Raw genomic sequence first — 16,687 nt, 5'->3', positions numbered from 1 at the left:
CACTATATAGACATACATACTTTTTTAAAGAATATACCTTTGTTATTATTCCCTGCAAACTCTACCACGGATCCCCCAATTGGAGTAAACTAATAAACAGTTCGGCTTTTACCTTCAATTTATTAATCGTATACACATTTTACAGACACAGTCTATTTTACAAAAGTTATTTTTTGTTTGTTTTTAGTCCTTCCTCTATTTCTGATGTCCATCCAGTTTGATTTCTATTTGTAACTGTGCTATTTCACAAAAGTTCTGAACCTATATACATTTTACAGACCCTGTATGTTTTACAATGTTTATCTTGTTATTAGTCCCACCCTTCAGCTCCATTCAACTCCTCCCATCTAATCTCTCAACATCATCCATTTCGGGTTTTTATTTGCCATATATTTTTCAACTGTGCTATGATGCTAAACAAAACAATTTAACCTTTCTATTCTCATAGCTTCTACAGATTGTAAATTAAAAATAAACATTTTTGCTAAAATAATTATTATATTATTGATTGATTGACTATGGCTTTTCAAAACACCCAGTATTGCTATCTGCAGCGTTAATTCTAGGCAAATGTTGGAATTCTTCAGCCATTCCTGGACCTGTGACCAAAAACAAGCTACATATGGACAATACCAAAATAAATGATCGAATGACTCTGCCTCCGCACAGCAGAATCTGCAGAGCTGGGAAGATTGTATCCCCCATATATATAACATTCTATTAGTTGCAAGAATTTTGTATAGTAATTTAAATTGAAAAAGTCGAAGTTTTGAATCCGGCGTTTTGCGTATCAATTCATAAACCATGTGCCATGGAATGGGTACATCGAAAATCTCTTCCCAACTATTTTGCAATTTATATGGCACAGCTGTCAGTTTTTTGGTCCTTAAATGAAATTGGTATATGTTTTTATTTATCACACTTTTCTTTAACCATTTATGTTCTTTAATACAGGGCCGACATACAAGTTCCTTACTTTTTTCCACTTCTACTTGCCTCTTCCATTTTTGTGGTAATGCTGCAATTAATTGGTTGTAATTTTGGGTAGAGCAGACATTTCCATATGTCTGTGTTAGCTGCATGTGTGACATCACTCCACCAGTCCTATTTATAATATCATTCACTAAAATTATACCTTTTTTAAAAATTTCTTTGAAAAATACCGATTTTTTTTATTTTTATTTTTTTAATCAATTACTATATTTGAATTTAACTGCAATATTTGTTGTATTATTTGTTCTGTGGTTTAAACTGAAATTGCAACCAACTTTCTAAGGCTTGTTTAAAAAATAAAGATATTTTGGAGATTATTTCCTTTTCAAACAACCGAAAGTGGGCAGGTGTAATCTGAATAAAGGGAAAAAGGCCCTTCTTGAACATAGGATGAGACATTCGTACCAATTTACTAGAAAACCAGTTTGGATTTAAATATAACTTTGGTATGACTGATGCCTTTAGTGAGAGGTCTAATGCTTTAATATGTAATCATTTCTGCCCTCCGAATTCATATTCGTTATATAAATAGGCCCTTTTAATTTTATCTGGCTTGCTGTTCCAAATACAATTGAATATTTTATGTTCATAGAATTTAAAAAGCAAGTCACTAGGTGTTGGCAAAACAATAAGCAAATAGGTAAACTGTGATATGACTAAAGAGTTAATCAGGGTGATTTTTCCACAAATAGACAAGATCTTGCTACCATGGAAAGGAAAATACCTATCTATTTTTGATAACTTTCTATAAAAATGTATTGGAGTGTGATCATTTCTTTCTTTTGGGATTTGTATACCGAGTATGTCCACATCTCCATCAGACCATTTAATTGGTAAACTACATGGTAATGTAAAATGTGCATTTTTTTGTGATCCAATATATAATATAGTACACTTAATTATTTGGTTTTAATCCAGAGAGGATAGCACAAGTATCCAGATCTTCTATGAGGCCGTGGAGAGACTCTAATTGTGGTTTTAAAAGAACATGAATCATCGGCATACAATGACACCTTAGTTTTTAAGCCACGGATTTTGAATCTCTAAATATTATTGTTTGATCTAATCTTAACAGCTAACATTTCGATGGCAATAACAAATAAATATGCCGATCGTGGACAACCTAATTTTACTCCTCTAGATAGTTTAACCTGTTGAGGACAGGCGGAACCCCTAGCCAATAGCCAATGGCATCGCACGGCACAAAACCAACTAAAATACCACAATTCAATTTTCTCAAACAATCAACTATTTTACACCATTTTAAAGATAAGACTCTCGTTAATCTAACCACATTGTCCGATTTCAAAAAGGCTTTACAGCGAAAGCAAAACATTAGATTATGTTAGGAGAGTACAGAGACACAAATAATCACACAGCCATTTTCCAAGCAAGCATATATGTCACATAAACCCAAACCACAGCTAAATGCAGCACTAACCTTTGATGATCTTCATCAGATGACACTCCTAGGACATTATGTTATACAATACATGCATGTTTTGTTCAATCAAGTTCATATTTATATCAAAAAACAGCTTTTTACATTAGCATGTGATGTTCAGAACTAGCATACCCACCGCAAACGTCCGGTGAATTTACTAAATTACTCATGATAAACGTTGACAAAATACATAACAATTATTTTAAGAATTATAGATACAGAACTCCTTTATGCAATCACTATGTCCGATTTTAAAATAGCTTTTCGGTGAAAGCACATTTTGCTATATTCTGAGTACATAGCACTGACCATCACAGCAAGCTATTTTGACATCCGCCAACTTTGGGGTCACCTAAACTCAGAATTACTATTAGAAAAATTGGATTACCTTTGCTGTTCTTCGTCAGAATGCACTATCAGGACTTCTACTTCAACAACAAATGTTGTTTTGGTTCCAAATAATCCATAGTTATATCCAAATACCTCCGTTTTGTTCGTGCGTTCAGGTCACTATCTGAAGGGTAACGCGCGAGCGCATTTCGTGACAAAAAATGTCTAAATATTCCATTACCGTACTTAGAAGCATGTCAAACACTATTTAAAATCAATTTTTATGCTATTTTTCACGTAAAATAGCGATAATATTCCAACCCGGCAACGTTGTATTCATTCAAAGACTGAAAGAAAAACATGCCGAGTTCTCGTGACTGCGCATCTCCAGTCTCACTGTCCCCAGGCTGACCACTTACAAACTCTGCTCCTATACTTTGCCCAGAGACCGCAGACACCCCATTCCACTTTCTGGCGGCTTTAGAGAGCCAATGGAAGCCTTAGAAAGTGTCACGTTACAGCACAGATGCTGTAATGTCGATAGAGATGCAACAGAAGGACAACAAATTGTCAGACAGGGCACTTCCTGTATGGAATCTTCTCAGGTTTTGGCCTGCCATATGAGTTCTGTTATACTCACAGACACCATTCAAACAGTTTTAGAAACTTTAGAGTGTTTTCTATCCAAATCTACTAATTATATGCATATTCTAGTTTCTGGGCAGGAGTAGTAACCAGATTAAATCGGGTACGTATTTTATCCGGCCGTGAAAATACTGCCCCCTATCATAAAGAAGTTAAAACTTTCAGAGATGTAGCCATTATTTACTATTTTCCACTTAGGGTTACTATACATAACTTTAACCCATTTTATAAGAGATTCCACAAAATGGAAATATTCTAGGCATTTTATATATAAACTCCAGTTGTACTTTATCAAAAGCCTTTTCAAAATCAGCTATGAAAACCAGGCCTGGTGTCCCCGATATTTCATAGTATTCTATTGTTTCCAGTACTTGTCTTATATTATCTCCAATGTATTGTCCATGTAAAAAACCTGTCTGATTAGGATGAATAATATCTGACAATACTTTTTTAATTCTATGCGCCAAGCATTTTGCTAGGATTTTTGAGGTCTCCAATTTTTTAAATGGACTGGATCTTTATATATACCATTTGGGTCCTGTTTCAGTAATAATGATATCAGACCTTCTTGTTGCGTGTCTGATAATCTACCATTTATATAGGAGTGGTTAAAACACGCTAATAATGGTCCTTTGAGTATATCAAAAAAAGTGTTGTATACTTCCACTGGTATGCCATCCAGCCCTGGAGTTTTCCCATCCTTAAAGGCCCCAATTGCATCAAGCAGTTCCTCCTCTGTAATTTGGCCTTCACATGAGTCTTTCTGTACAGATGTTAATTTTACATTATTATTAGGAAGAAAATCCATACAATTAGTTTCAGTTAGTGGAGAAGGAGGAGCCTGAAACAAACATATTCTTAAAGTACTTGACTTCCTCTTTCAAAATATCATTTGGTGAATCATGCGTGACTCCATCATTTGTAACAAGTTTTAATAAAACATTTTTGGTAGCATTTCTATATTGAAGATTGAAAAATAATTTGGTGCATTTTTCCCCATATTCCATTCAGTTCGCTTTATTTTTATAATGTATTACACTGGATCTTTCTTGAATAAGTTCCTCAATTTTTTGTTTTTTTCCTCTAACTTATTCTGTGCCTCTATGGTACTGTTTCTATTGCTATCTAACTGTAATGTTAGTCCTTCAATTTCCTTTGTTAATATGGACTCTTTTGATCTAAATTGCTTTTGTTTTATAGATGAGTACTGAATTGCATGGCCTGTAAGGGCACACTTAAAAGTGTCCCATACAATAAGGGGATCTGCTGTACCTATGTTATGTCTGAAAAAGTCAGTTATAAATTATTCTGTCCTAGTTCTAAACAATTTATCATCTAGTAGGCTTTGATTAAATTTCCAATATCCTCGCCCACGTGGAAATTCTGTAAGAGTAAAAATATGCCAATTATGTGATGATCCGACCGCATTCTGTCCCCTATCAACACTTTTTGAACTTTTGGTGCCAGAGAGAATGGCATAAGAAAGTAGTCAAGACGACTAGCTTGATTAAGCCTCCGCCATGTATATCTCACTAGGTCAGGGTATTTAACCTCTCTTGGGGAGGTGGGACGCTACCCCACCCACGGTTTACACTATTCAACAGCCAGTGAAAAATCAGAGCGCCAAATTCAAAACCACAAAATGTCATAATTCAAAGTTCTCAAACATACGACTATTTTACACTATTTTAAAGATGCACGTCTCCTTAATGTAACCACATTGTCAGATTTCAAAAAGGCTTTACGGTAAAAGCATAAAGTTAGATTATGTTAGGACAGTTCCAACACAAGAAAAACCACACAGCCATTTTCCTAGCAAGGACAGGCGTCACAACCAGAAAACCAGCTAAAATTATGCACTACCCTTTGACGATCTTCATCAGATGACACTCCTAGGACATCATGTTACACAATACATGCATTTTTTGTTCGATCAAGTTCATATTTATTTCCCAAAACAGCATTTTACATTGCCGCGTGTTGTTCAGAAAATATTTGGCCTCCAATACTGCCGGTGAATCAGCACAACAATTTACAAAAATACTCATCATAAACGTTCATAAAATATTAAACTGTTATTCAAAGAATTATAGATGAACATCTCCTTTATGCAACTGCTGTGACAGATTTAAAAAAAGCTTCACGGGGAAAGCACACTTTGCAATAATCTGAGTACTGCGCTCAGAAAAAGACATCAAGCAATACAGATACCCGCCATTTTGGAGTCATCTAAAATCATAAATAGCATTAGAAATATTCACTTAACTTTGATGATCTTCATCAGAAGGCACTTCCAGGAATCCCAGGTCCACAATAAATGTTTTTGTTCGATAAAGTCCATAATTTGTCCAAATAGCTCCTTGTTGTTTGCACTTTCAGTAAGCTACTCCAAGTGTAGGAAGCGCGGCCAGAATGTCAAGACAAAAAGTCAAAAAGAGTTATATTTACGTTCGTTCAAACATGTCAAACGTTGTATAGCATCAATCTTTAGGGCCTTTTAAACTTAGAACTTCAATAATATTCCAACCGGACGATTCCAATGTCTTGAAAAACGTTTTGGAACACAGCTACCCCTCACGTGAACGTGCGCCAATTAACTGTGCTTTCCTGAGTCAACAACTTCCAACTTCCTCTGTTCGCTCTCTGTTCACCATAGACGCCTCAAACAACTTTCTAAAGACTGTTGACATCCAGTGGAAGCCTTAGGAAGTGCAAAATGAACCCTAGGTCACTGTGTGTTCGATAGGCAATTACTTGAAAGGACTACAAGCACCAGATTTCCCACTTCCTGGTTAGATTTTTCTCAGGTTTTTACCTGCTATATGAGTCATGTTATACTCACAGACATCATTCAAACAGTTTTAGAAACTTCAGAGTGTTTTCTATCCAAATCTACTAATAATATGCATATTCTAGTTCCTGGGCCCGAGTATAGGCCGTTTAATTTGGGTACGTTTTTCGTCCGGCCGTGAAAATACTGCCCCCTACCCAAGAGAGGTTAAGTCTCCGTATATCCACTAATTCCAATATATCCATGACATTTATGATTTCCTTAAGTGCCTGAGGGTGATTTCCTTTCCGGTCCAGAGAGGTAATTAAGACCGTATTAAAATCTCCCACCATAATAATAGAGTCTAGTGTTGCTTGTAGAGTTGATAAATTCTTATATATATATTTTCAAAGAAGCTTGGATCATCATTATTCGGACCGTATAGGTTAATAAGCAATATCTGTTTATTGTCCAATAACATATTTAAAATAATCCATCTACCTTGATAATCTGTTTGGACAATTTGCACATTTGGATGAAAATTACTGTTAATTAAAACCATCACCCCTTTTGAATTTCTTTGCCCACTGTGATAGACTGCATCCAGTTTGCTGAGTAGAGTATTGGAAGCTATTTTGTAAATGACATCGCCCAAGTCAAGGATCGGTAGGATAGTCAGTTTTACGAGGATATGTTTGGCAACATGAGTGAAGGAGGCTTTGTTGCAAAATAGGAAGCCGATTCTAGATTTAATTTTGGATTGGAGATGTTTAATATGAGTCTGGAAGGAGAGTTTACAGTCTAGCCAGAAACCTAGGTATTTGTAGTTGTCCACATATTCTAAGTCAGAACCGTCCAGTAGTGATGCTAGTCGTGCGGGCGGGTGCGGGCAGTGAGCGGTTGAAAAGCATGCATTTTTGTTTTACTAGCGTTTAAGAGCAGTTGGAGGCCATCGAAGGAGTGTTGTATGGCATTGAAGTTTGTTTGAAGGTTTGTTAACACAGTGTCCAAAGAAGGGCCAGATGTATACAGAATGGTGTCGCCTGCGTAGAGGTGGATCAGGGAATCACCCGCAGCAAGAGCGACATTGTTGATATATACAGAGAAAAGAGTCGGCCCAAGAATTGAACCCTGTGGTACCCCCATAGAGACTGCCAGAGGTCCGGAGTCTGCCGATAAAGATATGGTGATTGACAGAGTCGAAAGCCTTGGCCAGGTTGATGAAGACGGCTGCACAGTACTGTCTTTTATCGATGGTGATTATGATATTGTTTAGTACCTTGTGCGTGGCCGAGGTGCACCCGAGTTTACATACACTTAGGTTGGAGTCATTAAAACTCGTTTTTCTACCATTCCACAAATTTCTTGTTAACAAACTATAGTTTTGGCAAGTCAGTTAGGACATCTACTTTGTGCATGACACAAGTCAATTTTCTAACAATTGTTTACATACAGTGAATTATAAGTGAAATAATGTATCACAATTCCAGTGGGTCAGAAGTTTAAGTATACTAAGTTGACTGTGCCTTTAAACAGCTTGGAAAATTCCAGAAAATTATGTCCTGACTTAAGAAGCTTCCGATAGGCTAATTGACATCATTCAAACTCCGTGCCTCTTTGCTTGACATCATGGGAAAATCAAAAGAAATCAGCCAAGACCTCAGAAAACAAATTGTAGACCTCCACAAGTTTGGTTCATCCTTAGGAGCAATTTCCAAATGCCTGAAGGTACTACATTCATTTGTACAAACGATAGTACGCAAGTATAAACACCATGGGATCACGCAGCCGTCATACAGCCCTGGAAGGACACACGTTCTGTCTCCTAGAGATGAACGTACTTTGGTGCAAAACGTACAAATCAATCCCAGAACAGCAGCAAAGGACCTAGTGAAGATGCTGGAGGAAACGGGTACAAAAGTATCTATATCCACAGTAAAACGATTCCTATATCGACATAACCTGAATGGCTGCTCAGCAAGGATGAAGCCACTGCTCCAAAACCGCCATAAAAAATCCAGACTGCGGTTTGCAACTGCACATGGGGACAAAGATTGTACTTTTTGGAGAAATGTCCTCTGGTCTGAAGAAGCAAAAAATATAAATATTGGCCATAATGACCATCGTTATGTTTGGAGGAAAAAGGGGGATGCTTGCAAGCCGAAGAACATCATCCCAACCGTGAAGCACAGGGGTGGCAGCATCATGTTGTGGGGGTGCTTTGCTGCAGGAGGGACTGGTGCACTTCACAAAATAGATGAGAATGGAAAATGATGTGGATATATTGAGGCAACATCTCAAGACCTCAGTCAGGAAGTTAAAGCTTGGTCGCAAATGGGTCTTCCAAATGGTCAATGACCTCAAGCATACTTCCAAAGTTGTGGCAAAATGGCTTAAGGACAACAAAGTCAAGGTATTGGAGTGGCCATCACAAAGCCCTGACCTCAATCCAATAGAAAATGTGTGGGCAGAACTGAAAAAGCCTGACTCAGTTACACCAGCTCTGTCAGGAGGAATGGGCTAAAATTCACCCAACTTGTTGTGGGTGGTCTCCCAAAACGTTTGACCCAAGTTAAACAATTTGAAGTCAATGCTACCAAATACTAATTGAGTGTATGTAAACTTCTGACACACTGGGAATGTGATGAAAGAAATACAAGCTGAAATAAATAATTCTCTCTACTATTATTCTGACATTTCACATTCTTAAAATAAAGTGGTGATCCTAACTGACCTAAGACAGGGAATTTTTACTAGGATTAAATGTCAGGAATTGTGAAAAACTGAGTTTAAATGTATTTGGCTAAGCTGTATGTAAACTTCCGACTTCAACTGTATGTGAGACTGTTACAAAGAGAACCAAGAAAGGTTTCCTAAGACTTGTGTGAAATGGTACTTTTGTGCCACATTAAGTGCCCATTGATTCAGGCAGGATTCTGAGCTTTGAAACTGAAAGGAGAGTGTTCATGTGTCCATGAAACTATTCAGAACCTTCCAGATAGAAATGTAATGAATAGAGCTGACATAACTCCCTATTCTACCTGACAAATAATCACGTCTGTTCTGCGCAATACATTTCTATCTTAACATTCTAAACGCTTGCCTCTCTTGTCTCTGAACGGACCCATGGGTCATGTTCATTAGGGCACACAACAGAAAACGTTTAAAAATGCTTTGCAGCAGAGATGAAAGAGTTTCTTATTGATTAGTAGTCCCTCCCTGTTTCAGTCAACTTTCTTTAGTTTGGTGCCTAATGAACACAACCCTGGTGCCTCACCTGTCTGACCCTGGGGGTGGGGTTGATTCATTAGCGCACACCGACGCAAAACATTTTACAACAGTCCAAGTACTCTGTCCCTGTTTCAGTCCATTTTTCCCCTTTATCGCCTGATGAACACCCTGGTGTCTGACCTGTGTGATGTCCCATTGTATCCCAGGTGAAGGAGAACCTGCTGTCCTGTAAGATGCTGCTCCACTGCAAGAGGGATGAACTGAGGAAGCTGTGGATCGAAGGCATCGAGCATAAACACGTCCTCAACCTGCTGGACGAGATCGAGAGTATCAAGCAGGTCCCACAGAGACTGGAGGCCTGCATGGCCAGCAAGCACTACCTGCATGCCACCGACATGCTGGTAAGATTGAGTGAGTGAGTGCGTATGCATGTGGAGGTGGGGTGGTAGGTGAGGATGTGGTAAGGTTTGTATGAAAGTGTGTTAAGTTTGATGTTTGGGGCCATGGTGGGGCGTGCGTGCGAGAGAATGGGATTCGTATGATTAACACGGGGATATGGCAATCCAGACATCCAGCTAGATTTTGAATTCCTGACGTTGACCTGACACTTGACTATCATATTACATGATTGCTGTCCTCCTTGGCTACAGAAAACTGACAGTCCAGCCTGTCCATTTCTTCCATTTGGTGCCTTATGAACACGACCCAATCTCCCTTCCAGCCGGTCAGCTTCGTGAAAGCGGCCCAGGGGCCACCGCAGGTGTGTGGGTTGACTTTGATGTATGTTTTGTGGCACGCTCTGCGGGGGCCAAAGCACTAAATGGCTGGTACAACTCTGTGGTCTCTCCTTTCCCTTCTTCCTCCGTTCACTCCTACACTCTTCTTCCAAACTCAGGTAATTAGGGCCTAGTCAGTTCATCTCTGCTCCAGAACGGGCAGATTTGAGAGGGAGGACGAGGGATGTCTGGCCCCCTGAGGCCCCTGAAGACCTGTCTCTTTGTCTCCCACTCTGTCCTTTGTGGGGGCCGCAAACCTAAAATCTACATTAAAGCACTTTTTACATGGTGTGGTGAAGTTGATGGAAGCTGGTGACACTATTTAGGAAAATCACTCCCATCTGAGCTAAATATATGAACTGTTATGTATGTAGTGGTTCTTCCTTTAAACGTTCTGATCTTTATGCCACGACCGTTTGTGGTAGATGGTGGCAGATTGTGGTAAATTGCGTCATTCTGTCATTGCACCACACTATCACAAGGGGGAGATAGAACGCTGATCTATCGGTAGTCTAAACTGTGGCACAAATTGACTATCTTTTCCTAAATGAATGGAGGTGTGAATGTTTCAGTCCGAGAGTCTCTGGCTCTACAGTCCTGCATCAGGCGGGTGGTCCTGGAGTTGAGAACTTGGATAAATACAATGGCGCAATTACACTTGACATGTGGACTGACGATTTTCAAAAAATTTACACAGTGGACTTTTGGTTTCTCTCCCTCTAAAAACAGAAATAAATAATTCTAAATAACAAATGGTCTTTTACCACAGTGTGAAAGAGTGACAGCCCCTCTATAGAATGTGAGTTCGTGAAACACAGAGTTCTTCTTTGCTAATATGAAGAAGAAACTGAATGAAAGAGAGTCCAGCGAGGATAGGGAGTTGCCCATATTTTGAAGACCTGAGCTACTTCATTTATTTATGAAATATACTTGTTTTATTTAGGCAATTTAATATATTAGTTTACACTTGGCCTATTTAGTAGGATCTCTTCAAATTGCTGTGCAGGAAAGGATGTCATTCACCGTGCCTGGTCGCAGGCTAACAGCTAGCTTCTCTCTGAAACCACAAATCCATCTGAAGGTGATGCTTTATCCACTGTGCCTGGTCGCAGGCTAACAACTAGCTTCTCTCTGAAACCACAAATCCATTTGAAGGTGACGCTTTATCCACTGTGCCTGGTCGCAGGCTAACAACTAGCTTCTCTCTGAAACCACACATCCATCTGAAGGTGACGCTTTATCCACCGTGCCTGGTCGCAGGCTAACGGTTAGCTTCTCTCTGAAACCACAAATCCATCTGAAGGTGATGCTTTATCCACCGTGCCTGGTCGCAGGCTAACAGCTAGCTTCTCTCTGAAACCACAAATCCATCTGAAGGTGATGCTTTATCCACCGTGCCTGGTCGCAGGCTAACAGCTAGCTTCTCTCTGAAACCACACATCCATCTGAAGGTGACGCTTTATCCACCGTGCCTGGTCGCAGGCTAACAGCTAGCTTCTCTCTGAAACCACACATCCTTCTGAAGGTGACGCTTTATCCACCGTGCCTGGTCGCAGGCTAACAGCTAGCTTCTCTCTGAAACCACACATACATCTGAAGGTGATGCTTTATCCTTTGGAACCACACAATTACCAGGTGGACAATAGGCCTCTTGAAGCGATAGAGGAAATATATATTTTTTGCCTGATGCAGGACTGCGATAGGAGAGAGACTGGCTGAAACATTCACACCTCCATTAATATACAAAAGGATAGTCTAATAGCTCGGCTAGTTGTGAAAAATCCCCCAATTTGTGCCACAGTTTTAATTACTGATAGTTGCTGCAGTCATTCAGAGTTGAGTCCTATTGTAAAGTGTAGCCTAATGGCCAAAAAGGGGCAAACTTGCAATGTATTTCATGTTTAAGTACTATAAAGTTTAACATTTCTAACTCCATATCAAAGAATATGAAATAATGTGTCTTAAACCCTGCATTATAATATAACTTATTTTGAACGAAAGAAGACCATGTAGGAAGACCGAAGAAGACCATGTAGGAAGACCGAAGAAGACCATGTAGGAAGACCGAAGAAGACCATGTAGGAAGACCGAAGAAGACCATGTAGGAAGACCGAAGAAGACCATGTAGGAAGACCGAAGAAGACCATGTAGGAAGACAGAAGAAGACCATGTAGGAAGACAGAAGAAGACCATGTAGGAAGACAGAAGAAGACCATGTAGGAAGACAGAAGAAGACCATATAACGCATATAGACACATATACATTATTTGTTAATCAACATCTTTATGCTTTCGTTAATAAAATAATAATAAAAATACTCTTTCAAAATACAGATGTTTATTTCAACTACATCTCCGCTATATTTTAATTGCACTTCCCCCCAGCTCCACAACCATGGGTAAAACCTTGCTGAGAAGATCAATGTATTGTTGTATCGTCAGTTTCTCAACAAAAAAACGGTTTAACATATTTTGAATTAATTCCTGAATTCAAATGCTTTAGCTGACATTTTTCCATTTATTTACTGTTGAATTATTCAAGTCTCTTTTTTTGATTGGAATAGAAACACACTTCTCTGTGCTGGAGATCTTTTTAAGAATACAAAAGAAGCCAGCCAACCTTGATGGGCTATCAGCAAGACAATAGACTCTTGCCGAGTTTAGAGACTTTAAATGTTTGCGAGGCATGTCACTACTCTCATCTCTTTGCATAGCCCACCAAATGCACTGTTTTTTTATTAAATTGATTCATATTATGGTGTTTCTATTCCAAGAATAGTCTAGTTCAGCGCAAAACGGTGCTGAACTAGTTGACCACACACAGGTAGGCTACTGCTTCAAATCCTATTATAACAATTGGATGACTTTGGGTGTTTCAGTCAGCAACAATTTGTTGCCTTCATTAGCCTACTTTATTCTAATATTTATGTCATTCAGTGATATTTATTCTCATAGTAATTCGTTATGGTTCCATCCAGAAGTGGTTAACCTCTACGGGATCAGTGCCCCCCCCCCCCCCAGGACGGTTGAGCTAATGTGATTAGCATGAGGTTGTAAGTAACAAAAAAAAATCCCAGAACGGAGACATGGGCAGAAAGCTTAAATTCTTGTTAATCTAACTGCACTGTCCAATTTACAGTAGCTATTACAGTGAAAGAATACCATGCTATTTTTTGAGGAGAGTGCACAATTATGAACTTGAAAATGTATTAATAAACCAAGTCTTGATATAACATTTTGAATAGATATGCAATGGTTCATTGGACCAGTCTAAAACTTTGCACATACTCTGCTGCCATTTATTGGCCAAAATCTAAATTGCGCTTTGGCTGGAATAATACATTATGGCCTTTCTCTTGCATTTCAAAGATGATGGTACAAACCCCCCCACAAAAAAGCGCATGTTTTTTCTTTGTATTATCTTTTACCAAATCTGTGTTATATTCTCCTACATTAATTTCACATTTTCACAAACTTCAAAGTGTTTCCTTTCTAATGGTATCAATAATATGAATATCCTTGCTTCAGGTCCTGAGCTGCAGGCAGTTAGATTTGGGCATGTCATTTTAGGCAAAAAAAAAAGGGTTGGATCCTTATTAAGCTAAATTTCTAAAAGTGTAAACTGCACAACAACTACTATAATAATTAAAAAACAAATTATGATCAATCCCATATATTCTGCTCTAACAAAAAAACGTTAAGTCTCTAGTACAGCCAATATTAAAAACAGTCAAATGCATAGGGGCAGCACGTAGCCTAGTGGTTCGAGCGTTGGGCCAGTAACCGAAAGAAGCTGACAAGTTAAACATTTGTCATTGTGCCCCTGAGCAAGGCAGTTAACCCACTGTTCCCCGGGTGCCGAAGATGTAGTTTAGATTATGGCAGCCTCCCTCACCATTCTGATTCTGAGGGGTTGGGTTAAATGCACAAGACACATTTCAGTTGAATACATTCAATTGGACAACTGACAAGGTATCCCCCTTTCCCATTTGTGAATTCACTCACATTAGCCGACATGTTGCGGTTTATTCATTGTTTCATTATTCAAGGCACCCTTTATTTCGTTTTATATCTAAAATGCTTGACTGTATTTAAAGACATGGATGACTTGAATGGTTGTTTGATATACTGTATCCTTTATGCCAAAAAGTAAGTTAGGCTAAACCAGCTACAGTAAACAGGACTATTAGGCCTACAGCTCCATGTCATTTCAGTAACTTACCTTCTCAAAGACGCCCTCTGGTGGTCAAACTAGCGTTATTGGCAACAAAATATATGATGTCATGCACTCTAGTGTGCCATACAAACGCAGCACACTGCAAGCGGTGCTGCAGTAGGACGCAACTTTTAAAGGAAGAACCACTGTAGTGGTAGGCTTGGCGGTATACTCAGGTATTTGGAAAAAGCCACAGGTGGTTTTTCAACACCGTCAATTGTTTTATTTTTTTTAAGTGTATTATTTTACATTATGAAGCTTAATGTAGTTCCCCAGAACAGTTGAGCCAGTCTCATTTATGTAACAGCACAACAGGAGAAAACAGGAGCTGGTCAGTCCATAGCAGCACAACAGGAGAAAACAGGAGCTGGTAAGTCTATAGCAGCACAACAGGAGAACACAGGAGCTGGTCAGTCCATAGCAGCACAACAGGAGAACACAGGAGCTGGTCAGTCCATAGCAGCACAACAGGAGCTGGTCAGTCCATAGCAGCACAACAGGAGCTGGTCAGTCCATAGCAGCACAACAGGAGAACAGGAGCTGGTCAGTCCATAGCAGCACAACAGGAGCTGGTCAGTCTATAGCAGCACAACAGGAGCTGGTCAGTCTATAGCAGCACAACAGGAGCTGGTCAGTCTATAGCAGCACAACAGGAGCTGGTCAGTCCATAGCAGCACAACAGGAGAAAACAGGAGCTGGTCAGTCCATAGCAGCACAACAGGAGAAAACAGGAGCTGGTCAGTCCATAGCAGCACAACAGGAGCTGGTCAGTCCATAGCAGCACAACAGGAGCTGGTCAGTCCATAGCAGCACAACAGGAGCTGGTTAGTCCATAGCAGCACAACAGGAGCTGGTTAGTCCATAGCAGCACAACAGGAGCTGGTCAGTCCATAGCAGCACAACAGGAGCTGGTCAGTCCATAGCAGCACAACAGGAGCTGGTCAGTCCATAGCAGCACAACAGGAGCTGGTCAGTCCATAGCAGCACAACAGGAGCTGGTCAGTCCATAGCAGCACAACAGGAGCTGGTCAGTCCATAGCAGCACAACAGGAGCTGGTCAGTCCATAGCAGCACAACAGGAGCTGGTCAGTCCACGACAGGAGAAAACAACAGGAGCTGGTCAGTCCACGACAGGAGAAAACAACAGGAGCAGGTCAGTCCACGACAGGAGAAAACAACAGGAGCTGGTCAGTCCACGACAGGAGAAAACAACAGGAGCAGGTCAGTCCACGACAGGAGAAAACAACAGGAGCTGGTCAGTCCACGACAGGAGAAAACAACAGGAGCAGGTCAGTCCACGACAGGAGAAAACAACAGGAGCAGGTCAGTCCACGACAGGAGAAAACAACAGGAGCTGGTCAGTCCACGACAGGAGAAAACAACAGGAGCTGGTCAGTCCACGACAGGAGAAAACAACAGGAGCAGGTCAGTCCACGACAGGAGAAAACAACAGGAGCTGGTCAGTCCACGACAGGAGAAAACAACAGGAGCTGGTCAGTCCACGACAGGAGAAAACAACAGGAGCTGGTCAGTCCACGACAGGAGAAAACAACAGGAGCTGGTCAGTCCACGACAGGAGAAAACAACAGGAGCAGGTCAGTCCACGACAGGAGAAAACAACAGGAGCAGGTCAGTCCACGACAGGAGAAAACAACAGGAGCAGGTCAGTCCACGACAGGAGAAAACAACAGGAGCTGGTCAGTCCACGACAGGAGAAAACAACAGGAGCAGGTCAGTCCACGACAGGAGAAAACAACAGGAGCTGGTCAGTCCACGACAGGAGAAAACAACAGGAGCAGGTCAGTCCACGACAGGAGAAAACAACAGGAGCAGGTCAGTCCACGACAGGAGAAAACAACAGGAGCTGGTCAGTCCACGACAGGAGAAAACAACAGGAGCTGGTCAGTCCACGACAGGAGAAAACAACAGGAGCTGGTCAGTCCACGACAGGAGAAAACAACAGGAGCTGGTCAGTCCACAACAGGAGCTGGTCAGTCCAGAGCGTTCTTTATCTGTCACTGAGTGTCTGTTGTGTGGTGCATATGAGGTGAGGAACTTACACTTGTGTGTAATTCACTACTAAATGTTTGCTATCAGATATCTTATAACGGCTTTCTGCCGTGTTTGAGAGGTAAGTCAAAGAGCTCTGTATGGGTTGTCTGTACAGCTGCCATCTTGTCTCTGTGCTTCCGACTAGCGTTTTTTTCTCTCCCCTCTGCTCCGTGTTCACATGCTGCTCTTCCCTCTGAAAAACATGCATCACTACTTTGTTTATTTGCACTT

The 16,687-nt window shown here is 40.3% G+C and overlaps 1 protein-coding gene across 1 annotated transcript in view; it reads left to right on the top strand.

Moving 5' to 3' along the window:
• LOC115197987 (exocyst complex component 4-like) overlaps positions 1-16,687 on the top strand; it is a 244,656-nt gene that overhangs the window by 5,904 nt on the left and 222,065 nt on the right. Inside the window, exon 3 of the mRNA XM_029759645.1 lies at positions 9,620-9,814. Within this exon, the coding sequence (XP_029615505.1) occupies positions 9,620-9,814 (195 nt within the window). The remainder of the gene's footprint in view (positions 1-9,619; positions 9,815-16,687) is intronic.

This window comes from Salmo trutta, chromosome 8 (genome assembly GCF_901001165.1).
Source record: "Salmo trutta chromosome 8, fSalTru1.1, whole genome shotgun sequence".
NCBI classification, from domain to species: domain Eukaryota; kingdom Metazoa; phylum Chordata; class Actinopteri; order Salmoniformes; family Salmonidae; genus Salmo; species Salmo trutta.
This window is presented reverse-complemented; position numbering and strand designations above follow the sequence as displayed.